We start from the raw sequence: 25,029 nt of genomic DNA, 5'->3' as shown, positions 1-25,029 counted from the left end.
TAATGGTTAAACATTATTCTGCATGCCACAACCAGGTTAAAGAACTGTTGTACTTGGTTGTATACAAAAACAGACCTACATTTCAGAATTATAACAGGAAAATCAGAATTACAGGCTTGTTCATTCTGACTCTCTTAACCACTGAACAACTAACAAGAGGCTGTTATAAAAAATTTGATCTTTACAGGTTTACAGAATCATTCCCTCACACTAGTATGATATTAAATAGTCTTTTAATTTCACATCTAAAAAATGCACTGAGTTTCCCCTAAGTTTCTTGCCATTGTGGATGAAATAACTTCAGCCTCAGAACTACAAGCTAGTTTGCATAGACATATACCTGAATTCATGCAGAGCTCCCGCTCATTTCAGTTGTTCTATACAGGCAAAGGGCTTACTCAGCCTACTTATATGATCTCCCATTTACCTTCTAAAAATGCACAAGCATGCAATGCTTTGCTCACGCTATATCATCATCATGTCAATTTTTTATATAACTTTATTTTTGGTTGCTGAGTTAAGCTATCATTTATCACCAGGGGCGTCAAACTCATCTTGCCTTGTGGGCTGGATAAGTGGCGCAGGATTGGTCTATGGGGCAGATGAATGGTATAGGGCTGGCTCAGTGAGCCAAACTGGGCTCACAGACTCTACTGCTCATGCCAAATCTAGTACATGCAGTGCCTGCTCCAAGACCATCAGGAAGAGGCCCAGCATCCCAAGTGGTTGGTTCCTGTTGAAGAAACAAACCATGGGGCTGGACTTCTTCCCACAGTGCTGTTGAGACTCCAGCACCACTGCTCTTGCATTGGGTGCCTGGCAGCCAAGCTGGAGAGCTGTGGCGCCAGAGCTTCAACAGCACCATGGCTTGTTCTCATGGCAGCAGTCAAGTGCCTGGGCATGAGATGCAGCACTAGAGCCTCAGTAGCACCATGGTTTGTTCTCATGACTGCAGCCAAGTGCCCAGATGAAAGCTGCAGCAGCACTGCAGCTTTTTCTTGCAGTAGCAGCCAAGTGCCCAGGGCAAGAGCTATAGGGCTGGAGCTGCAGCAGCAATGAGGCTTGTTCACGTGGCAGCATCCATGGGGCTCCCATGCTGCTGCTTTTGCCTGGCCACAACAGCACTGTGGGAAGATGACCAAAACTGCAGGCACTCTGCTGCTGCTGTAGGAACAAGTCATGGTATTGGGCTTGTACCACGGTGCTGCTGGGACTCCAAGGCCTTCTCTCTCCCATGGACACTTGGCTGCCACCATGAGTACAGAAAGGTCATGGTGCTGCTGGGGCTCCAGCACCACAGGTCTCACCTAAGCGTTTGCCTTCTGGGGCTGATAGATCCCACATCATAACCTGAGTCAGGACAAAAGTCTCTGGGCTGGATGACCCAGCTCTGTGAGCCACATCTTGCTTGTGGCCCGTATGTTTGGCACTCTGATTTATATAATCCCTGGTTTCAAAGAATTTGCACATCATGATCCCAATTCTGTAGATTCACATACCAAAGTCTTCCCACCGAGTTCCAATAGATATCCAAAATCACAAAGACACACTTGCAGAACTGGGGCCTGCACCACCCTTTGAGGTCAAGTCTATCACAAGCAAATATATTAGCATCTACCTCCACCTAGAAGAGTTTACATTTTAAAAATTTGACTGCTACAATAAACTAATAACATTTATACTTCAAATATCACAATCTTGTTCATATTCTATGTTAATGAATGAGAAAGAGATAGGATAACTTTGTGATATGCTACAATTTAATTTCAAGAGAAAACTTTAGGAAGTGACTGTGCAGTGATTCATGTAAGTAACCTCTGCATTTGCATGAAGTCTCACTCAGCAGCTTTTGTGGGAAAGCTGGGTGAGGTTTTTTCTGGGTGAGGTTCTGCCAATGCAGATGTGCAAAAAAAATGATAAGTAGCTACAGTAAGATAAAGAAAACATGCATTTAACTAAAATAAAATGTTCTCTCTCTCACCCCTGCTGTTTTTCAGATAACACTAAGAAAGAATGATCCAACAATTTACATTAAATTACTAAATATTTTTTCATAATTTTCTCTGGTTTGTAACAAATTCTTCAAAGAAAAGAAACAACACTTAGTTTAACTTTATAGATAATAAGTGCATTTTGTTCAGAGAGATTAGATGTCCAGATAATCAACGAGGCAAAACAACGCAGACAACATCCAAACTGCTTAGACTATACTGAGCACAGGGAATCTGTAACTTTGGAACTGTTCCATGCTAGCAAAAAAAATATTGCTTTGACTGTCAATATTGGCATCCAAAAAGCAAATTTCATTATGAATTGGCTGTAAATTAGTGCTCTACTCTAGTTAACTGTTCTACACAGAATGATGAAACTGCATCAGCATCATATTTAGTTACATGGTCACACTGTGTGTGTCTACATGTTCAATTAATGCGGTTTAGGTCATGTGCATTCAATCTACTACCTCCATTACACAGTACTAGAAAAATGCACATTAGCCTATTTTAATGCGCATTAGCTGACAAAATGTTTTTTGTAATGCTTTAATGCGCACTAAAATAGGCTAATGCATATTAAAGTGGACATGTAGATGTGCCCATTGTTTAGAAGGTGACACCTTCAAATACAAAAGTGATCCTTACCCATAATAGTTAATGATCATAGAGAGCTTTTTGCAAGAGCAGTGATGTTTAGTCTCCCCTGAAGTTTCAGTATTCTTTACTTCCTACCTGAAGATGCTGTATCCTATTACTCAAAGCAGGTAGTAAACTTTGCCAAAGAGAATATGGTATCACTTTGTATGTCAAGTAATTCCAGCAACCTTGAACCCTACAGTATATCAGAGCATCTACTGACTTCAGATCTCTGCATCAACAGGGTTCAGCTGAGCAGCTCTCAGTGCAGAAGTCAAGACCTAGCCCTACAAACCAATTTCAGAATCAGACTCCAGCTCTGCCTTCAGAGAGGTGCTACATGAATTAAATAAACAACAATGCTGATGTGAGTTAGAACTGGAAATGGAGAGAAGCACTGACATGAATGATTATAAATACGAATCTTGTCATGTAAAAATGGAAACTAACCTTTTTTCAGAGGCTGTTCCATGCAAATACAAAAGATGGGCTGAAAGGTAGGGAGGGAAAAAAAAAGATCAGATAGGAAAATAAGCAGATATATGAGGGGACCCGAGAAAGAATGAAGATCTATTCATAATGCTGGTAACTTTTAACTTTCATTCCCACCACTTGCTAATTAGAAAAGCTATGGAGTTACATGTTGACTAAGTATAAATAAAAGATATACCTGCAGTTAATGAATGAACATGACCAGGTAAGTTTTAATTCCATTTCTGGGAAACAGATTTTAACAGGCTGCCTTTAAGTCAGATACGCATTCACTATATCTACAGACTGCCTACCAGATTAAAGCTTAGCAAGATTTTTATACAATTTTATAAACCTTTTAAAAAAAAACCTACCAAATAAGTTTTCATCACAAGGAACCACACTGATCCCCATATGGCTTATTAGAAGGGATGGATCTTTAGATTTAGATACAGACCCATACTCCTTAAGCCAACAGTGTAACTTCCCCAGCTATCATCCATGTGGACCATGAGAGATTTTACAAGTGTGTTTCACAGGTAGCAACAACTTGGGAATCTTGGCTTCCAATTCACATTCTAAAAGAATTCTGTTTCTGGAAGCCTGTCTTCCGCACAAACCCTCCAATAGCATCCACAATTCCAGGTCGGAACCCAAAGCTCTTAATCCACCTCCCTTCATAATTTCTATCTTTTCCATGTCATCTACTCCTTCCCTTCCCCCCTCTCTCACCCCCACACACATTCTCTCTCCTAACAGGGTTCCTTCTTCCCCACCTCCTTTTTCTGTTGCTTATGCTTCTGCATTTAAATCTGTGCACTTTCTTGTCTCCCACACTGATACTACTAGAACAGGCATAAGAGCACAGGAATCTCTTCTCTCTGGCATCTGGTGCCAGGCACTATTGCAATCACTCCTAAATACAAGGAGCAATTCCAGATTAAGTCCTGCCTTGTCCTTGCCACCCTCAAATGGAGTACAATCTCTCTCCGTGTTGGGATGGTGCCACTCAGCATCCAGTTGCATGAATGAGCTCTGTGGAAATGGACCATACCCAGCACAAATTTATTTGCTGAATAATTTTGCTGACAGCATAACCTGCCAGATTCCTGGATTTTAGAAGCTGAACATAGAAACCCAGAAAGCCATAAGGCCAGATGAACTGTATTTGTAAAACAACAAAATGAGAAGAGAAACACTAAATCCTCCTCCATCATCAGCTTTTTTGCCCATTTATTTACGAAGCTGGAAGAAAAATAACTATCAGAGTATGTTTGCAAGAGGAAGCTCAAGCCAACTGAAAACATTTCTTTATGCATAGCCTATAGCCAGATAAACAGATCTGTAAGAAAGTCAAGAGAACTGCTACATTTTGGAAACCCAGCTCATTCAATCACATGATTGAACCTGAACAGCACAGGCAACATAGTTACAAGCTTCTTCCCAGTCTCAGGCTAAATAGTTCAGAAACCTGACCTTCAGGGGGCCCCAATTCGCACCAACTATCAATCCTGTTTTAAGCAGAAAGCAAAATACCATGTTTTCCAAATAAACATGCTCAAGCACAGCAGACTTGTACACAGCATTACTTGTGTACTCCCCACAAACGCTAGTGTCCTTGTGTCTTTCTGCTTCCATCAGAAATGTTCCGCTATGAAGACTGCTGACTGGAAAAAGTTGGGCACTCTGGATAAATTGACTAAAATGAAGAAAAACTTTAACCAGCAAAACCTTAAGGCAGTAGTTCTCAACCTTTTTAGGCTCAGTGCACCCCTCATTAGACTAGAGACCCGCTCCTTGGAAATACTAAGTCTTATTTTATGGAAAAATAAGAGCAGCAGTGTCTCTGGGGCACAGCACTGGGAGCCCACAACAGGCCAGGATGGATTTAACACTCAGAATAACTGCTTGAGTCTCCGTGTTAATCGTTCGCACGGGGAACGGTGCTCACTGCGTGTGGCACCCCGGGGCCCCCCTCAAAGGGCCTCCTGGCACCCCAGGAGGCTGCAGGCCCCTGGTTTGAGAACCGCTGCTTTAAGGGAAGTTTCCTGGCCAGCCCTTGGGCGCTGTCTCTCGCAGCTCCCAAGACAAGACTTTCCTTCCCGAGGCTGGTGAGGAGAGGAGAGGAGAGGAAAGAAGCCCCCCACCCCCCCGCCCTAACAAGCCCACAATCAAAGGAAGCCGACCGGCCACCAGCAGCTGAGCGTGTGCCCGGCCGGGCAATCCCGCGGCCCATCTGCAGCGCTGCGCTGCTCGGGACCTGGCCCCAAAGCCCGCGTCACCGCACGGCCGGCGCCAGCTGCGGGAGACAGCACCTGGGACCCGGCCCCGCCCGCCCGGCCGCCGTGAGACCGCGCCCCTCGCGCAGACACGGAGTGGGGCGGGACTGCCCGCACTTCACCTCACCTGGCGGGGGGCGGCTGCGCTACGTGGTGGCGGCGGGGGCTCCCGGTGGCGGGCGGCACCTCCCCCACTCGGGCTGCAGCCACCCCATCCCGCAGCCGGAAGTGCCCCCGCGGCTACAGAGCTGTCCCGGCGGCGGCGGCGGCAACTTCCGGTGGGTCCCGGGGAAGGGGGCGGGGCGCGGCGGGGGCGGGGCCTCGGTCCCGGAGGAGGGGTGCGCGGCGGTCCGAGGCGGGCGGTGTGTCCAGGTGCGTGGGATCTGTTGTTCTTGTAGGACTGCGGCTCTCGTACGCTGTCCAGAGCAGGTAGAGGGTGGGAAGTGATTCCTCGGGACACCTCAGCGGCCTTTCGTGCCAGAGTTGCTCTGTGATGTGCAGACTAGGCAGGCTTCTTCCCTGGAGGTGTCCCATGTCAGGAGGGAGGTGAACATTACTTCTGTTCGGTTAGCAATGAAGTTTACATTTCCAAACTGCTAAATACGGTATCATCCATGTTTCCACGTAACATGTATCCCTGAAACATGGAAGATAATAAACCTCCCCTGTACATAACGAAGTTTCTTTTGCACGTAGGGGTGTAGGTTGTAGCCATGTTGGTCTAAGGACATAGAAAACAATTTTTTTCCAGCTATTTAAGTTGGTCTAATAAAAGATACCAGATTCACCCAATGAACCTTGCCTGTCTTTTCCACCTAGGAGCACTTTTCCAATCTTTGAGTTCTCCTCAGCCTGAAGAAGGGTGTTTGGCCCCGAAAGCTTGCAACAACAGACATTTTTTTGCTACTGTTTAGTTGATCTAATAAAAGATATTGCCTCTGACCCAAGAGCTTTGTTTATCTCTCTCTCTTAACCAACGCGGCTATGACATATATCCCCAAAATGTACAATGACTTTTAAGAGAGCTAATTGATACAACATGTGCAAACCACAAGTCATTTTCAGGAAGCTTTAATTAACTTTTGGGCTTGCTTTTTCTTTAAAAAAAAAAAAAAAAAAAATCATGTCAAATCAGCCAAATCAAGTCCAAATCCATGAGTCAGTCCAGAACCATAAGCGGCCCTACAACTGGCAAACATCCTCAGCCTCTACCAGGGGCTTCAGATATTTCCAAAGTCTTTAGGTGGGCATCCTACATGCAGGCCCAAGCCCGGAGGCCTGGGGTTTGGATGCCCCCAAGTTTCACCTGCCCTCAGCCATACAACCCAGCCATGGACCCAGATTTTTTTTTGTAAATATATATGAGGTTATATATATCTACACTCCAAGTATCACCCCACAAAGAAAACCTTAACTTGTTACAAAAACCACACCTGCACAGCCCACACACCCATACAAGGGCCTGCTGGCCACCTGGACCCGTTACAATATCCACTTCACATGCTACATACACAAACAAACTCTGGTATCTCAGACCAGGCAACCCCTTCCTTTCATCCCCGCCCCACTTTTGGGGTCACATACGTTCACCTGTTGTCCATGTCACTGTCACTCCAGCTCCTGTTGGAGGACCCACTCCTCCATTTGTCTCTCCTCTTCCTTATTGTCACCACCTCCTTCCTCACTAGGGTGAAGTTGAAAGATCCTGTGCCATGTGTCTTTGTACCAAGTGGCTTTGGCTGTGTCTGGTCTTTGGCCATCGTCCACCACCTCTTCTATCTCTTGGAGCATTATCTTTGCCCCAACCCTTACTTCAGGGTCTTTCGGGGCACCCCTTCCTTGACCTCAGAGCCTCTCAGGGCTAGTCTTTATCAAAAGGGTATCAGAAGACTCCTTCGTAACAGGGTCGACAAAAGGAATAAAAGGAAAAACAAACCAAGGCTTTCACTCTTGATCTAGGGCTGTGTCTGGTCTACCCCTTTTTCTTACAGTCTTCGCTGTCCCTTGACATGTTCCGCGCCCTTGCCTCTACTGGAGGCTCTCCCTGGTGCCCCAGCATGGGATCGCTCAGCGTCCACTGGCGTAGCACCTGCCCAGTGGGGGAAGCACCTCCAGAGTCCATCCCCTGTGGCACTCTCCTGGCGTCTCCCTTGGTGCCGGCTTTTATCCTTGCTGGGCAGCCTCCAGGGATGATGACACTGGCTCGTGTCAGCTCAAGCCCAGAGTAGGCATGGCTCACAAACTGTGAGGCCATTTCGAGTGGGCAAGTTGTGTCCACTCCTCCATTGCCTGAAACAGGTAAGTTTGCCCTGGTCTCAGGGCTTCTTATGGTGGGGTGGTCTGTCCCGTACCCCGTCCCACTACGGGGGTCCCCCTTATTCCAGTGCTTATCTTCCTGGGACACCCTTCAATAAATCCAGCCTGATAATGTTGTGTGAGTTCCTGATATGCTCCACCAGCTGAGCAACGTGGGACATTGGGAAGGTGTCAAAGACTGCTATCTCATTTAGCCTTCTATAATCAAAGCATATATGGAGGGTACCGTTGGGTTTTGGGACAGGGATCAGTGGGCTTTGCCACGAACTCAGCGACAGCCCCTTGGTCCAACGTCTTCTCAAGTTCCTTGTGGACCTCCTCATGGAAGTGATGGGGCACAAGATGCCATCTCTCTCTTACCACTGTCCTTCTGGGTGTATGAATTTTGTGCTGGATACCCTGAACCCATCCAGGCTCATCTTGGAAGACATCTTTAAAATCCCTCACTAGGGCAATCATTTCCTCCCTTTGTATCATAGTATCATAGTGCTTAGGGTCGGAAGGGACCTAAACAGAACATCAGGTCCGACCCCCTGCCCCAGGCAGGAACGGGTGCCAAGGTCATATCACCCCAGCCAAATATGTCCAGCCTCCTCTTGAAGACCCCCAAGGTAAGAGAGAGTACCACCTCACTTGGGAGCCCATTCCAGAGCCTGGCAGCTCTAACTGTAAAGTAATGTCTCCTGATATCCAGCCTGAACCTTCTCTCTAACAATTTGTGGCCATTATTCGTAGTAACCCCAAGTGGTGCCCGGGGGAACAGAGCCTCCCCCAATTCCCGCTGGTCCCCCCTGGTGAGTTTGTAAATGCAGGGGGCCAACTCTGTGTCTACACGTACATGGTTTTCTGCCCTTATCTTGGGCTCTCCTCTACTACACCTCTGGGGTCCTAATTCTTCGGGAAATGCTAGCCACCCCTTGGGTTACTGCCATTCCCTGAGGAGTTTTACATGATAATTTTTTTTCCCTGAAGTTGTCTAGGGTGGTGTAATTTGTAGTCCATGAGGGCCTGCCCTCCAGATTATTTCAAAAGGACCCTGCCACGTGGTAAGGAGTTTTCTCATGGAGGTCAGTAATAGTACCAGAACCTTTTGTCCCTCTCTAAACTCCCACATCTTGGCTCGGGTGTCATACCTTCTTTTTGGCGTTGCTGCTCTTCTTCAAGGTTTTCACGGGACAGATGCTGAGCCACCTGTAAGAGGCACTGAAATTCCTGGTGCTGGGGGTAGGTGTCTGTGGTTCCAACATCCTTCCCTGGTTCCTCCCACTCTTCTTTCAAGGCTTGGAGGAGTCCACGTGGACTGTGCTCCAACACAAGCTCAAAGGGAGACTATTTCAATGAATCCTGGGGGGTATCCCTAATTGCGAACAATAACAAAGGGAGCAAGAGATCCCATTTACGTGGATCTTGCTGTATACTGCAGTGTAACATGCTTTTCAGGGTCCTGTTCAACCGCTCCCATTGAACAGGAGTACTACAGGTGGCTGTTCTGAGCCAAGAAAAGCCGTGACAAACGATGACTGCGAGTCCTGCTACAGCTCCTTAGAGATCTCATGAATAAGTGGCTGAGGCCCTCCTTGTATGATCAGGATGTTCTTGCCAATCAAATCCTCCTTGAGCAATTCCTGGGTGACTTGGAGAACCGCACTCAAAGCTGGGTCCAACAATATTTGCCTCAGAATTGTGAAAAGGCGTTGCAATTGGCCTTTGCAGTCTCAGAGGGAGAATACGCCCAAGAGCAGCCGGTCAGGAGCCAAGGGGGCACTACCCCAAGAGAAGGGGGCAAGAAACATTCCCCAAGTAAGATCGGGTCAATGATGAGTTCTAAGCTTATTGTAGAAATTTCTTGTTATTTATCTCTAAGCGTTTGGACTTGGGCTTTATTCTTTTAAATTTCATCTCATATCTGTTACTCTAGTCCTCAAACTTATCCAGTTCTTCCTCTTACTAATGAGCTTCCCAACTTTGTGCCATCAGCAAAATTCATCCCCAAATTTCCACCCTTTCATTCCAAAGTCATTAAACAAGATTGGTCCCAAGATTAATCCTTGAGGAACTTCACAAGCCCGTTCCTTACCCATCACAGAGTTCTTGCATTAATTCCCATCCTTTCCAGGTTTACAATTAATTGTAATTTCCCATATGACACGACATTAAATGTTTTACTGAAAACCAGATAGTTGAGATCTTCTGCTTTTCTTTTGTCTAGAAAATGTTAGCTTAACCAAGAAAGATATCAATTTAGTCTGGTATGATCTACCTTAGAAAACCTATATTGCTTTTTATTCCATTTTATCCCACATCTTCCATTTACCTCCATGTCTTTAATTATTTTTTCCTTCAAAATTTAGTCCAAATTGCTTTTAAGAACAGACTAATGAATTTGTCACTGTTTGGATTACTTCTTCCAATGATTCACTATTACCCCAACTTGCCAGATATATTAGAAATACATGCTACTAGGCCTGCAATGTCATGTACCAATTCTTTCAGAATTCTAAAAGGGAGAACTGGATAACCTCCAGTCCAGTCAATTCCAGCTGGACATTCTCCCTCCTCCCTGTTTGACTGCACTGATCTCTTTTACTTTGCATTACCACTACTTCCATTTCAACATCTTCAATCCTACCCTGCCATTGCCTCCACGCTTGATTATATTGTCCGTATAGAAAATGGAGACAAAGGTTTCATTTAGTTTTGGGGCCATACCTAGATTGTCTTTAATTTATATCTTGCTGCATAATGTTCTCTCTTCTTCCTTCCTTGTTCTGTTCTTATTTATTTAATTTGCATTTGTTTCAATATCCTTTGCAAAGTCTAATTCAGATTGACTGGGCAATTCTCACTTTATCCCTTCACTTCTTGGTCCCTTGATAGCCCTGGTGCATGAATCATTTTATTTACTCACTAGCAAAGAGCCTTACTGTGGTAGAATTAAAGCAGAGTACAGGTTTTCTTCAATTTATGTGGGTTCTGTCTATGTGAATTCGCTCTTATGCGATGAGCATTTTTAGACCCATAATTCATTATATGCAAGATAAATTAGCTCTTATATGAACCTATTCCTATCTATTACATTATAAAGTGGGTTCGCTTTATGTGAATTGGATGTATGCACCATTCTCCGGGATCAAATGTACCACATAAATCAAGGGAAACCTGTAACAGTGTCTTCACTTCATGTAATCTTGTTGAAGAGGCCTAAAATCAGATAAACAGTATACACAAAGTTATCATGATACCGTTCAGACTAATCCAGTGAATAGAGAATAGTCAGCTGGGACCCAGGAGACCAGATTACTATTCTCAGTGTTGCTATTGGCTGGCTGGTGGACCTTGAAATCACCTCACTTTCTCTGTGCCTCAAAATGGGGACAACTATCATGTGCTCTCTGAACTAAGTCCCACTCAGTCCATGGAACAGGGCAAAGTGATGTATATCTAGTATGATGGACTATGGGATTTACTGTAAAATTGCTGGGTTAACTGTATCCAAGTTGTAATAATGTTACAAGCCTCAGTTTCCACCTAGCTGACTTATGCATAGGAGGGGAGAAAAAACACATCCACCACACATATACACAACTACTGAGATCTGTGGGTATCACAGGTGAAACACAGGTCCAGGGGAGACCTAGAGCAATAAACATGACAGTGGGTGCAGCAGGAAGTTCAAGCAGGGTGTTGTCTGAAGGTAACATCTGGGGACAAAGAAGCTGTTGCACCAGCTAGGCCATAGATTTTTATTTAAGTTTTTACCATTACTGGTATTTTTCTTTTCTTTTCTTTGTAGCATGCTTTGTAGCATCACCATTTAACATATTTTCCTAACTGCCAAATTGGCACATAAAAAACTGAAAAAACATAATTTAATATTTACAAATTTTTTAATACCTGTAGAAATTTAATAGACAGTTAGTCATTAGATTTCAAAATTGGAGACCTGTTGGCACCTGCTTAAATAAGATGTCTTGTTAAAAGGAAAGGTGTCAAAGCATTTGGTGCTTGATTTAACAGCAGCTTCCAATATAACTCATTCAGTCACTCTGAATTATGTAATTAATGCCATCTGAAGTAACTCAGTTGTTATAACTGGTTTTGACATGTTATACCAATGTTGCTGTGTCATTCTAAGAATGTACAACCAATAATGCATGACATTTTAAAACATTGCAGATTTCCAAAAAACAATTTTTAATTTTTTTAATTATGATGGAGCGGAGCCTAATGTTGGAAAGAAAGTCATTAATCCATATTGAAGTACTGGTTCAGTGTTAAAGATAGGCTATTTAACCGAAGAAATTCAGATGCAAGGTTCCCATAGCAACCTTAGCTCTCCCTTTACTTGTATTTTATGATAGGGTTTCAATTAGACCTAGCTTGAAAATGGAACTCCTCCTTCTATGAAAAAAATCATATTTTTAAAACAGATTTATCCCAAGTCAGATGATTAAAAGTAAAAGAATGTGATATTTTCCTTATAGATTAAATTGGGAGAACTAAAATGGAATTTTCAGTTTACTAGATGCTCACCTGAAACGTCCTTTGCAGGGCAGCCAAAGAACTGTTATTTTGATTTTTTTTAATGAAAAAAAATCAACACTTTTTGGCAAAACGGAAATCTTCCAGTGATCCAAACCAGTGCCTCTGAATTCAAAGTTTATTTTTATATACACTTTGGTCAAATTACTACCATATTCACAGGAAAACAAGATGACTCTGAATGTAAAAAGACCTCACCCCCCAATAATTAGATTCTACACATGGAAAAATTATAAATTTGTTACAATCTTCCATGTATGGAATGTAATTATTGGAGGATCATCTTAACTTTGCACCCCTCCACGGCACACATACACACATACTACTGCCAGGCAGCTGCAGCTCTGGCTCCAGCTCCGGCTCCAGCCCCAGCCCCAACACTGGGTTGGGGCCAGAGCCACACCAGCTGCCTGCTCCTCCTTCCCCCTCCCCTCTGTGCCCCTGCCCCCTGCCTCCCGGCCTTGTGCTCAATTGTAAAGTGAGAGGCTTTCCCCCCCAGGTTACGTGGCAGGAGAAAAAACCTCATTTTCAAATCTAGTAAATATGATAATATTATTGAAACAGTACAGGAAATTTGAAGTGTTTCTGTCTCCAATAAAAACCAAATGAGTATGCATAGTGACTAAAGCTTCAGCTGAATAAGAAACACATCACTTACAGACCATTCCACAAGAAAAAGAAATACAGTATTATGCACTCAAAAGTAATGGAACTGTTTATAGGAGAATCTACTTTTCCTTCCAGTAATCTTACAGCCTTATCTGAGAACTATAAGGAACAAATATGATTCATGAGAAAAACAGCTGATCCACAAAATCCTTTATTCTTTGTTGATCTTTCATCGAAGTACTGATGAAGTCCAGCTCAGCTGGTTTTTTTAAATAGCATTTGCTAAGTTCAAGCATGTATAGAACAGTACAAACGTGCCCTATCCAAATATCCAGCTACAGTTTCATCAGCTGAACATTCTGCTTCCCATAAATTCATTCTGTGATCCAAAACGCAATTTAGGAATGTCAGCATGAACTTCTAGTTTTTAAGAAAGTCATAAATGATGCACAATAGAGGCAGACAAACAGAATGGCCACTTAGTTAAGCACACCAACCTATTTCTTCCAACAGTATATGGGCATGTATACTGAATTGAGAGCTTGATTTGTTAAGTAAAGAAAAAAGCAAGTAATAGGGAAGTATTCTGAGGTTTCAGGCATTCAGCTGCTGTGAATTCCAGTCAAGGACTTTCTTAATAGAGCACATCCTGTCTCTGCTAGCTCTTCCCACTGACTTGACATCCATATCTTCCTCAGTAGTGAAGGACACAGATGCCTATAAACAAAAATTAAAATTTTAAATTAAGCCCAGAATTGAATTGGTAATCAGGGGAGGGTACAGAGCACTGGAAAGATATATTTTCATTAACATTAAGAATACTGCATTTATACTTTGCTATTCCGCAGCTGAATAAGAATGCCCAGCTTAGGAAAGATTGGCATATACAAGGAAGCCAGAAATTGGGCTGAACAAAAGTTGCAAGTGCATTACTGGATTCCTTAAACCAGCAAATGTCAATAGTCTCCACTTACTTGCCAGAATCACTCCGCCAGACTTGAGGAGAGCAATAGCAAGCACAACAGAATACATCCAGCAAACTGAAGATAAAAGGCACCCACTATATATGGCTACATTGCAGCTTCCAGTAGACTAAAATCATGGAAAAGTTTCCTCTCCACAACGCAGCCACCGGATGAAAAGCTGACAGCCACATGAAAAAAATGCAGCAGACATGACTACAGATGACCCAGGAGGGAGTTAGAATGAATATCAAAACTGCCAAACATTTCTCTGAAGGTGAGAGCTTGATTGGCCAAGATGGAGAAGTGTGAACAGCCTCCAAACAGGGACTGGTAAATTCTTAAAGTTAGCATGCTACTGTGGAAATACTCTAATGACAAAAACACCATGTGCAAATGTAGAGAAAACTTTCAGACTATAGAACACCTACTGGGGTCTCCCCGTGTATAGGGGAACCATGCATCAATGAGGACCTCGTTAAGATTGAGCAATGGTATGTGCCATTATTAGACTCAAATTTGCACATGGTGACAGGATATGAACAAATGATTAGCTAGTCTTAGCTCCTTCCTGGGTGTTGGCAATGGCAGTTGGATTATATCTCATAAAATAATGTGTGAAGAAACTAATTTGGACAATGGATTTGCCTTGTCCTTGTTTCAAGGGCAGATCTACCAAAACTAAATTTATAGACAGCTACAGAGAAGGTACGGAGACTCTCTGCAAAACCACATGAGCCTCTGCATTCCCCCCCCCCCCCCCCCCCCCCGAGAGCCACTCTAATTAAAGCGTCCAGAGCGTCTCTTGTATCAGCGTCCCCGCACTTCAAAATGGCAGTGAGGGCACTTTATCGAAAGCTTGTCAAATGGAGTGCAGTAATTACCACACTCCAGCAGACTCAGTTCGCTCTGTAATTATACAGTGCATCTGAGCAGCCTTGCTGCTCATGGATAGGCACCCTAGGGAATTAAGAAATACAGTATTTTGCTATAATTTATCCATAGCCTCCGGTAGGTTCCATGGACTGTAAAGTTTGAAGTTTCAGCGGATGTTCACAGTCTCCTGTCCCTTAGTGATTCCTTTGGAACGTCCAAACTGGTCTTTTGTTCGTAATCAAGCAGAATTGTTTTTGGAGTCAATGTTATGGAAATTAAATAAGCACCAAGTAAAAACTGAGTAAGGACATGATGGTGTGGGCCGCTAGACAATATTTTTTCTTGTAGATCGGGGTGGGCAATTATTTGGGCTGGGGGGTTTTGGTGAGCCATTGTGGGTTGGGAGGAGGTAGAGGGGTGGTGCTGACCCAGCCTAGCACAATAGGGGAGTTTGCTGACCCTGCCTTGGTGGAGGTGGGGGGGCAACTGATCCTATCTGGCTCAGGCCCATCTGCCCCACACTCACCACCAGTGGCACCAGCTGGAGCGGGTGGGCAGTATCTCCACGGAGACCAGCCCCTGCAGGCAGGGCACGCTCAGTTGGGTGGATGGAATGGGGCCACGGGAGGGCAGGGGGTGGTGTCCAGGAGCAGGATGGGTGGGCGGGGGGCAGGCTGGGGGCTAGGATTGCAGGGCAGTTACAGTGCAGGGCAGAACCATGATCCCATCCCTGCATGTCCCTGTACTGTCGCTGCCCCCATCCACTCGTCCTACTTCTGAACACCGCTCCCAATATTCATGGATCCCTCTCAGACCCCATGAGTCTCAATCAAGCTTTCCCACTAGGTGGGCCCTCTTGGTCCACATGTGCCACCTCAAAGGCACCCATTGCCTTATGGGCTAATCATGACCTCCATCCTCTCTTGTAGCTGTGCTTATGCCTCACAAGTGTGACAACCAACCAGTTCAGTGGGTCCTGGACCCTCGTCTCCAGCCCGCTCTGGGCTGTGGGCCCTGTTACCTTGTCTCTGGCCCCCTCTGGGTTGTGGGCCCCTGGCTTGGTCCTTCTCAGTCGCTTTCCTACCACTTACCCTGCCCACCAGCAGGCTCAAGCCTCGTGCATTTCTGGCACTACTGGGACCTCCTGACCTTCTCTATAGTCCCAAAACTGGTCTACCGGTTAAAATTTAAACCCCAAACCTAAGTGCAGTGGCTACAACTTATTTCTCTAAGCACACTGGCTATTTTCTGAAATCCCCCTCCATACTGAATCTAATCCTCTTCCAGCCCTCAGCTCCTTGCTGACATCTCTCAGGGAGAGCAGGATTTCAGGTCGGTCTCTCATCCGCAGGCATCTTACTGCAGAGCTCCATGAACAGACTGACTGCCCTAGCTCTGGTCTGGATTTATATGCCATCCAAGCCCTGCCCCTATCTGGTCAGACAACTCCCTGGGCCATCTGCAGGTGCCCTCTAATGAACTTTGCTTACTCACCTTCAGGGTAGCCTATAGCAGCAGACCTAGCAGTTGTCTTGCCTTGTTTCCAACACAAGACTGTTTTGTACTAATGCCAGGAATCTCCTAGTATTACAGTATGTTTCTTGCTACTTCCCCAGGTTTCTCTACTATTGTACAATTGCTGTGCAACTAGCACAACAATAGGCACTTCCCATTTATGGGCTCTGGCTATCTATTTCTTTATAGCTAGCCCCACTCTTGATTGCCTAAGCACAATTTTCTCTTATTTTCCTCTCTGTTACAATACCATAATGTAAATATTCAGTAAATCACTGCCTTTTCCTAAGACGGATTGTAAGAAAACAATCTAACCCAATAGGCGTTACAACAGTAAATAGTCAAGCATCTACTTGATGGTAAATTTCACCTCTTCTGACTCACCAAACCCAGAAATGAGCCACTCTCAAGCACTCCAGAGACAGAAATCTTGAGAGTCAGCAGAGCGGAATACCTTCCAGGTGTGTGGGCCGACAGGGAGCGAGCCGGGGCCCGTTTTTGCGCACGCGGGCTGTGGCTAGCAGCCCGGGCACGCGGGGCCGGAGAAGACCGTGGCGAACTAGAATTGATTACGGACGCATAGTGGTTGATTAAAAGATTGTTTACTTACCCCAAAAGATGGTAGTGGTGTAGGCTGGATAGCTTTCCAGGCACAGCTCTGCATGAATCCCCGTTGAAGGATTACGCCAAGTTAGCTCTTTTCTCCGGAGTTGTCGAGGCTCCGTGGATTCAGCTCCCCCGGAGTTGTTAAGACTCTGTGGGTTCGGTTCCCTCCAGAGTGGCTGAATCTCCGTGGGTTCGTACGGCACTAATCTTCCCCGGAGTTATTAAAGCTCTGCGGGCTTGGTTCGGTTCCCTCTATCACGGAGTTGTTAAGGCTCCGTGGATCTGGCTTGGGTTTTTAGGAAAGGGATATGTCTAGGATTGTGCTCGGCGACAGGGAGAGGCCAAAGGCTATTTAGACCTCTGTTGTCTTCTTATGAGAGGCACGTTGGATCCGTAAGGGTCCACATCGCTTAGAGATTTTCACACAGCGCGAAGTCTCCTCCTTCTGGCGAGTTCTCTTTTTCTCGTTTTCCTCTCTCTCCAGCTTGGGCAGAAGCCACCCAAGCCTTTTATACGGCTAGCAAGCCAATCGCTAGCCGCCACGTATGCATATATTAGAGTTGTCCACTAATGTGGCACGAACTCCCATACAAATGGCGGGAACTCCTTTGCATCGTGCATCTCTGAGATGCAAAAGAAATGCACCATGTAAAGAAGCTGCAAATTTGGCGGGAAATTCCCCGTTGCACCGGAGTTCTCTCCCGCAGCAGAGAACTCCGCCGTGCAAGGAAGCTGTAAATTTGGCGGGAACATAATTTAGCGTTGCCGAAGCACACACAAACAAAAACTCACAACTTTGGGTTGTGACATCGGGCAGCTTTACTGCCTCATTCCTTGGTTTGGCATGTGCTTCTCAGCAGCACCATTGAGAATATTGTGGAAGTGGCATTAACAAAACACTTTGTACCCCATTTCATTTCTTGGCCACTCTTCAATGAAAACAACTGGTCATGCAGGAATGTGGTAAACAGCATTAATTATGAAAGCTATAATCAGAATGAAAAAGTACAAAGTATACGGCTATAGATTGTATCCCTTATATCAGTGATCCCAAGTTTCACTGACCCCTGGGCAAAAACACTGAGCAGGCAACATTATACTGTTCTGCCCCCATCAACCTTAGGTTTAACTTTATTTCCTGTGTCTGTGAGCAATTTCCTGGGCCTGCTGTGGTTTGAGGATCATTGCCCAAGATGAAAAGTCAGCTTCAAAGCATGGGCAGCACACCATGACATCATAGTTGATGTGATATCTGTTCTCATGGTTACTATGTCTTTGGAACACCTTGAAGTATCTATAGTTTTATTGTAGTTGCATTTGTAATATCCTTTGTGTTCTTTCTATCTGTGACTACCAGGTTTGTGGTTATTCTTCATCAGGCCTTTTATTATGGTTAAACCATGGATAGATCTTTCTAAATGCATGTTCCTAGCTCATTGTCTAAGATCTGATTGTGCTTAATCACAGATATATCTTGGGAAATTATGGTACACCGCAGGCAAGGAACCAAGCATGTGTACATAAGGTTGAATATAGTACCATTGCTACTGTTGTGTTAGGGATGGTAAAGGTTTGGAGACAGTATCTGCATCTGATTTGCATTTTCTCAAGTAAATAATTTCACCTGAAAAAATTAAAATGAAAGGATCACTGTCTACCACTAAGTCTTTTTAATGTGTTAACTTAAGAAAGAGGCATCTAGGACTTTAGGGAGAGGCAAACTTATTAGGACTTTAGGGAGCTTCTGGGCTTCCATGGCTGTTGAGAGATGTTCATCAGTGGGTTGAGATTCATGCTTAAAGTATTCTCCTTGACTTAACTATTACGCCTGTGCGAAGTGGCTAGTATTTGCTTCGGATTTGGCCAATTTGGGGGACAGTGATTCAATTTGGTGATTTGCATAAATTGCATAAAACAATTTTGCTAATTTCAGTGCTCCTTTAGTAATTAAGCTTTGCTTTTTCATGTCAGAGTTCATTCAATGACTTTCTTTCCTAAGTGAGTGCAACAGCAGTTCTTCTACAGTGTGTTTAATTGGCTACATCCCAGCTGCTGACCAGCACCTGTTGCCACCAGTCCCCATGAATTAAAAATGACAACTAGGATTGTTGAAAACACTGAAGTAAACAAGGCATTGGTTATTCAGTCTCCTGGATTTTGGAAAGCACTGCTTTTGTTTGAATAACAATGGCTGAAGCAGCTGTGTTTCCTTCAAAGGAGCCTGAAGGTTCTGGCATGTCCATGGCTGAGGTTCCAACTATTAAAGACATAGAGCAGCTTTTGAATACTGGGCGCCCTTCTTGTAATCATGTTGATGAAGTATGGCCTGACCTCTTTTTAGGAGACCTGTAAGTATAACTTTATTGAATGGCTCAGTAAACTTTAACAGCAGTACTGTATTTTTTGCCTCTTTCAACCTGTTCCATTTCTTGTATTCGTACTTCTTATTAACAAGTGCTGCATTTAGCAACTTTGTTCTTTATCTAGTGAACATTTTAATACTGCAGGCCCTAAAATCAATTTTAGGTAAAATTCTTCCCGGGATCATTGATTGTAATGCAGTTCCAAGAAACAATTCATTATAATTATATGCCATATAAAAAAGACTAAAAACAAATGAGACAACTTTTCCTACTCTGCCAATATCTCTTTGTTACTTTGTTTGTCTTTTTCATAGAGTTACAGCTCACAACAGGTTTGGTTTATGGAAGATGGGCATCACTCATGTTCTAAATGCTGCCCATGGTACAATGTTCTGCCAAGGAGGACATGACTTTTATGGCACTACTATTGACTACTATGGTATACCAGCCTATGACCTTCCGGACTTCAATATTAGCCAATATTTTTCATCTGCAGCAGAATTTATACATAAAGCTTTGAACACACCTGGAGGTATGGATTTACTGATGATCACTTTTAGATGTTAAATTACATACTACTTTGGCAGGATGGCAGGATATTTGAAAGGAGATATACGTGCACTCCTAGGATGCATCCCCACATGGAGAGGCATGCACTTGCAGCAGCAAGAAAGTAGTGGCACAAATTTATACAGCTGCTTTTCACCACTGCACATGCCCCTGCATATGTGGTCTAGGGCAGGGGTTCCCAAAGTTTTTATGCCACAGCTTGGCAAACCACAGTCCAGCAGTCATAGCCGACCGCAGCCAGAATTTCTGGCCAGAAGACAGGTAAGGATACCCCCACTCCCCCAACGGGGGGTGGGCCAAATCCTGCGCTTCCACAGGCCCCGTAGAAGGAGCCGCAGCCTCTCTGCCTGGCTCTGGGGCAGGGAGGCCACAGTTTGCAGTCTGCGGCCACTTCCGGTCCAGCAGCCAACCGTGCTGCGGACTGGCAGCCAACCTGCCACAGCCCGGCCCAGGGCCATGGCCCGGGGATTGAGAACCCCTGGTCTGGGGCAAAAGGTTCCACTTCAGGAAAATGCTTTTCCCTGTTCCTCCTGACTCCCAGCATGCTGGAGGAGCTGGGGTGAAAGCAAAGGAGGGGAGATGCTCTGGCTGGCAGCCAAAGTGTCCCCCAGAAGGGCTGAGCCTCTGTGTCTGCCAGCACATGCTCCTGTAGTGTGCACCACACCACTTTTTTTCAGTGTTATTTTTTTTTTGCAACCGGGTTTTTCAGGTAGCAAGTTTTGCTCCCACAACGCAAATTTGCAGTGCGGGCCACATTTTAACATGCTGAGTGTAAGGTTTTTGGCACCACAAACCGTACATGCCTGAACATCTGGATCCAGTCTTGATTACCTGCTAAACACTCATCCCAATGTTTAAGGATAAGCAAAATCTGTGCTCAAGCATATCGTGAACAATTTCTTAAGGTGATCTCTTTTATTGGACCAAGTATGTAGTTGGGATAAAGTTGGACAAGCTTTTGAATGCAAGGCCTTCTTTGTCAGGTCCTTGCATTTGAAAGCTTGTCCAACTTTATCCCATCTACAATAAAAGCTTTGTTATCCGGCACCCACAGGGAATGGAGGGTGCTGGATAACAAAACATACCGGATAACTGAGCGGCCCGAATAGGCATCTTTGCCCTTACAAGCTCTTACGTGTCAGCACGCCAGTTAACAGAGCATACCGGCTTGTAAGGTGCCGGTTAACACAGCTTTTGCTGTACATATTTGGTCCAATAAAAGATATCACCCTAAGAAATCGTTGCCTCAGGCATATAGATACACACATACAAGAACCCACAGAACCAAGAAATAAGAGCAAAGGTCTGGAGAAATTGAGAGGCAGAAAATAAAGGAGACCAAATAAAGCCAAAACATTTAGAAAGTAAGCCTGAGTAAAAAGAGCAAAAAAATGAATATCTAAAATGAATACTAATAATAGAAGAATGAACACCAATGATTCCTGAAGAGTATGGAGAAATTATGCTTAATGATTAGGTAAATAAAGAACAAGGGAGAGCATAAGGGCAACATAGTCTGAAAAGAGAGTTACAAAATTAGTCCACCCTTACTTTATTTTAAGCCTGTTCTTAAACACTGACTTGGCCTGAGCCCCTTTGGATGTTATTCATTTTTCTGTGTGGAAAGCTCACAGGCATGGTCCAAGTATCACATTGTCCATGATTCTATTAGAATTCATAGATTAGTAAGGCTGGAAGGGATTTCAAGAGACCACTTAGTCCAATCACAGATTGAACCTGCAACCCTAGTGTTATTAGCACCATTCTCTAACCAGCTGAGCTAAATCACTGCTACAACTACTTCATCCAACAACACCTTGGAAGAAGTAAGCAACCTCACCATACTGGTTGCTACTAAATTACCTAAAGCAAATTCTTTGGCAAGCCCATTTCAATTAATTTATTTATTTTATTAGAGCTCACAAGCAGCCTTGGCAGATCCAACCTTTTGATACCTTTGTATATGTTAAAAGAAATACTTAAAAAAAATAATGGTATATGTGTAAAGGAACTAAGTCCTGATCCTGCAACCCTTACTCATATGAAAAGACATATTCATTGCAAAAGAATGCCTTACTTCTTGCATAAGGGAGGACAGCAGAATTTGACCTTGAAAAATATGTACAGCTTTAGTGTATTATACAAAGAATAATGAAGAACTGTACCTCTAGTCACTACTGTACTAAAAGAAAGTAATAATTATCTAATGGCACAGAGGGCCATACCCTAGCTGATATAAATTGGTAGTTCTCTAGTGACTGGAGAGAACTACAGCAATTTGAGGTGCTGTTCCCAAAAAAGAAGGACCGTGCATGAAGGCAAACTGTTGCACAGAAATAAGACTTCTATTTGTCTTTCTGATTAATGTTTGTACCATCCTTCTACGCCCACTTCTACAACCCCAGTTCTTCTGGCTAGCCCCTCTGAAGTCAATGGCCTGGTTCTCCCTCCATTCAGATCAGTGTAGTTTAATTGCCTCCTTGTCTTTTTTCCTTGATTTATACAGGTGTTTTATACAAGTGTAGCTAAGATCAAGTTCTATCTTGATACAACTTCTCAAACTGATAATTATTATTCATGTGAGTAAATGTTGCATAATTGGACTCCCTGTTTCTAGCAAGTTACCATATTTTCTCACATGACACACTCCCAAATAAGACGTGGACCTTGTTTCTGGGAAAGCAGAATGAAAAGAAGAGTTTTCCAGAGTTTTGGTTGCATGGAACAGAAATAGAGTCTAATATTCAGATCACTCATCCTACTTTTACTGTTCAACCAAAAGCTGCAACCCTAGCTACTGCTGAAGGTTGGTCTCCAGGGGTGGATCTACCATTTTAAAAAGAGCTAAAAACAATCTACGTGTAGTTGGCTTACCTTTTCGGGGCTTGGGTTGAGTCCCAGGCTCGAGGGTCTGCTGTTTGTTTGGTGGAGCCCGCCCACCAATCCAAAGGCAGCACAAGGGAAGCAATGCCCCACCCTTTCCCAAAGGGAGGTGGCAAGGAGCAGCTGGACCTCAGTCCAAACTGCACCAGCCAGGTCCGGAGAACTTCGGGGGGGTGGGGGGGGTGAAGGGGAGCCCCTGAAGAGTATAAAAGGGGAGTGTCTTCGGCACACTGGGGAGACGACGAGGGACAGCAAGGAGAGAAGAAGTCTGGCAACGGCCATCCTTGGGACCCTGCTTGAGCTTCAGCGGGTTGTGAATTGGTGCATGGGGATTAGGCTCTAGGAACTGGCTGAGGTGGCTTAAGCCTGTGAACCCTGCAAGTGGCTGGGCAGTCGGTGTGCAGATCGGCACACAGAGAGCTGACCTTGGGAACAGCTCAAGGCTGCTCGGGCATCAGGTGCGCAGGTCAGCGCATGGAAAATCGCCTTGGAGGCAGCTCATGGCTGCCCGCATTAGCCCTGGCCCTAGGCCAAGTGACCGGAGCCCCACAGTGCGGCTCCAACTTTAACTAAGAGAGCCCTGCAGTGCCTGGGGACCGACCCCTTCCCCCTGAGCTCTGCCGCGGCTGCCTCTGGTGTAGAAGATGCCGCTGCCTCCCTCCACATCCCCAGCACTCATTCTCCACCTGCCTCCTGGCTCTGCCCTCCCCCTTAAATATTTGAATCTGCGAATCCAGAATTTGCAAATAGAGAGGGTTTCTTGTATTGGTATTGTTATTTGTAAAGGTTTAAAGAAATATTATTGTAATTGACTTGGGTTATATAGGTTAATATCCATGTGTGTTAATTGTGTCGTATTGGTTATAAGTTATTTGGTTCATATTTGTTATTATATGTGAATTGTGGAATATTATATATAGTATTATATGTTGTAAATATTCTATGTTTTATATTAAGTGTCTGTATTTATTCTTGTAATAAATTGTACATAGTTAAGTACTTGGTTTCAGCCTAACTCTACAGAGAAGGGAGGAAGTCACTCTAATAGCTGACCCCTTCCTCAGCACCTTACCTGACCACCACCACTGTCATTGGAGGACAGGGCACACCCCCCAGGTGTACCCAGACTCCATACAGGTCTGTAAAAAGACCAGGAGTAGCTAGCAGACCGCAAAAATGCCTAAAGAAAGGTTAGCTTGATTAGTGGAGCATCAAAAAGGAGAGATGGTCATAAACACGTGTGGAATGAAGAGCAAGAGCTATTAAGTCACTTGGATCCCTCAGCTGCCTGAATAAAAATGCCACTGCTTCTTGTTGTGGAGCAGGCATCAAAATGTGCTGCTTCTATTCTGGACAGAAAATGAACTTCTCACTTAAGACAAGTGCCACAATTTGGAGGAAGTGTGCATATGTAATTTGAGTAAATACAGTATAGAATGTACATACCAGGATTAAAATGAAAGCTTTTTAACTAGATTGGTTTGTTCAGAGTATTGGGGAGGGGTGGGGGTTGGGCTTCTCTTTAATTTAAACTTTATCTGACATATGGTTTCTCTTCCAAAAACTCACTTTTTTTCCTTTTCTTTTATCAGCAAAAATTTTGGTGCATTGTGCAGTTGGAATGAGCAGGTCAGCTACTCTGGTATTGGCTTACCTCATGATAAAACACCAGCTTTCATTGGTCAAAGCCATTGAAACAGTGAAGGAACATCGATGGATTTCACCTAATCGAGGATTTTTGAAACAACTGAGAAATTTAGACATACAGCTAAAGCAAAAAATAGGCTGCTGATCAATGAATGGAGCAGAATAATTTTTAAGTCACTTTTTAAATGTCAAGGAATGTTTTAATGAACTTTCATTCTTCATAACCATTGCATGCATTATTAAACATTATCTAGTTACATGTTGGCAAACATTACAGTATACATGTTGGTAAAAAATAAAAAATGCAGACTGGAAAACAAAATAACCACAGCAGTCAACAGTGTGTTAAGAGATTTTTTTGATACCACAGTTCCATTAAAAGGGCACAAATCGGGCCTGATTAAACACTACCAGCTCTCTGAGTACTTCTAAGCCACAACAGGGCTGTTTCCAGGGAGCTACTACATGGCTCCATCATACAGTTTAGAGTAAATGTGTAATTTCCCTAAGCTTGGGACAGGTCTTGGATCTCTCCAAGAATTTTAACCAACTGTGCCACAGAGTTGAGGTCTCATGTACATTAAAAAATGGCTGTATACTGTAATCAGATCCCTTCACTTGGCTACATTTGCAGTCTAGGCAGAACAACATATGTCTCACTGTGTTTCCTACCTTCCATGATGCTGAGAGCTATTCAGAAGTGCACCCAGTACACACAAGTTTCAGAAACAATCAAGATTCACTCTTTAGAGAATGCAAA

The 25,029-nt window shown here is 44.1% G+C and overlaps 2 protein-coding genes across 8 annotated transcripts in view; one reads left to right on the top strand and one right to left on the bottom strand.

Annotated features, from left to right (window-relative positions):
- Positions 1–5,598, bottom strand: part of SAMD8 (sterile alpha motif domain containing 8) — a 76,197-nt gene extending 70,599 nt beyond the window's left edge. For 3 of the 5 annotated variants that reach the window (XM_059729747.1, XM_019497209.2, XM_019497210.2), the window contains exon 1: positions 5,508–5,592. The gene's annotated coding sequence lies outside the window, so the exon portion shown is untranslated. Of the gene's footprint in view, positions 1–3,080; positions 3,121–5,287; positions 5,336–5,507 lie in introns of those variants that run through there. The other 2 variants (XM_006267388.4, XM_059729745.1) reach the window with 2 other exon arrangements.
- Positions 5,599–5,603: 5 nt separating this feature from the next.
- Positions 5,604–24,602, top strand: LOC102558773 (dual specificity protein phosphatase 13). Of its 3 annotated transcripts, none has more exons than XM_059729749.1 (4): positions 5,604–5,658; positions 19,024–19,154; positions 19,484–19,701; positions 24,215–24,602. In XM_059729749.1, the coding sequence occupies exons 2-4, from the start codon at positions 19,042–19,044 to the stop codon at positions 24,412–24,414; spliced, it is 531 nt and encodes a 176-aa protein (XP_059585732.1). In that variant the 5' UTR covers positions 5,604–5,658; positions 19,024–19,041; the 3' UTR covers positions 24,415–24,602. The 3 variants fall into 3 exon arrangements, with proteins under 3 accessions (XP_059585732.1, XP_019352758.1, XP_059585731.1); XM_019497213.2 differs by lacking the exon at positions 5,604–5,658 and adding an exon at positions 5,702–5,752; XM_059729748.1 differs by lacking the exon at positions 5,604–5,658 and adding an exon at positions 13,670–14,086.
- The last annotated feature ends 427 nt before the right edge of the window (positions 24,603–25,029 follow it).

Source organism: Alligator mississippiensis, chromosome 6 (genome assembly GCF_030867095.1).
Source record: "Alligator mississippiensis isolate rAllMis1 chromosome 6, rAllMis1, whole genome shotgun sequence".
NCBI lineage: Eukaryota > Metazoa > Chordata > Crocodylia > Alligatoridae > Alligator > Alligator mississippiensis.
Note: the sequence above shows the minus strand (reverse complement) of the source record. Positions and strands in the feature narration are given on the sequence as shown.

Coding starts and splice junctions, on each gene's coding strand:
- LOC102558773 (XM_059729749.1), top strand. CDS start 19,042: ATGTCCATGGCTGAGGTTCCAACTATTAAAGACATAGAGCAGCTTTTG. Junction 19,155..19,483: donor GACCTCTTTTTAGGAGACCT/GTAAGTATAACT, acceptor TCTTTTTCATAG/AGTTACAGCTCACAACAGGT. Junction 19,702..24,214: donor AGCTTTGAACACACCTGGAG/GTATGGATTTAC, acceptor TTCTTTTATCAG/CAAAAATTTTGGTGCATTGT.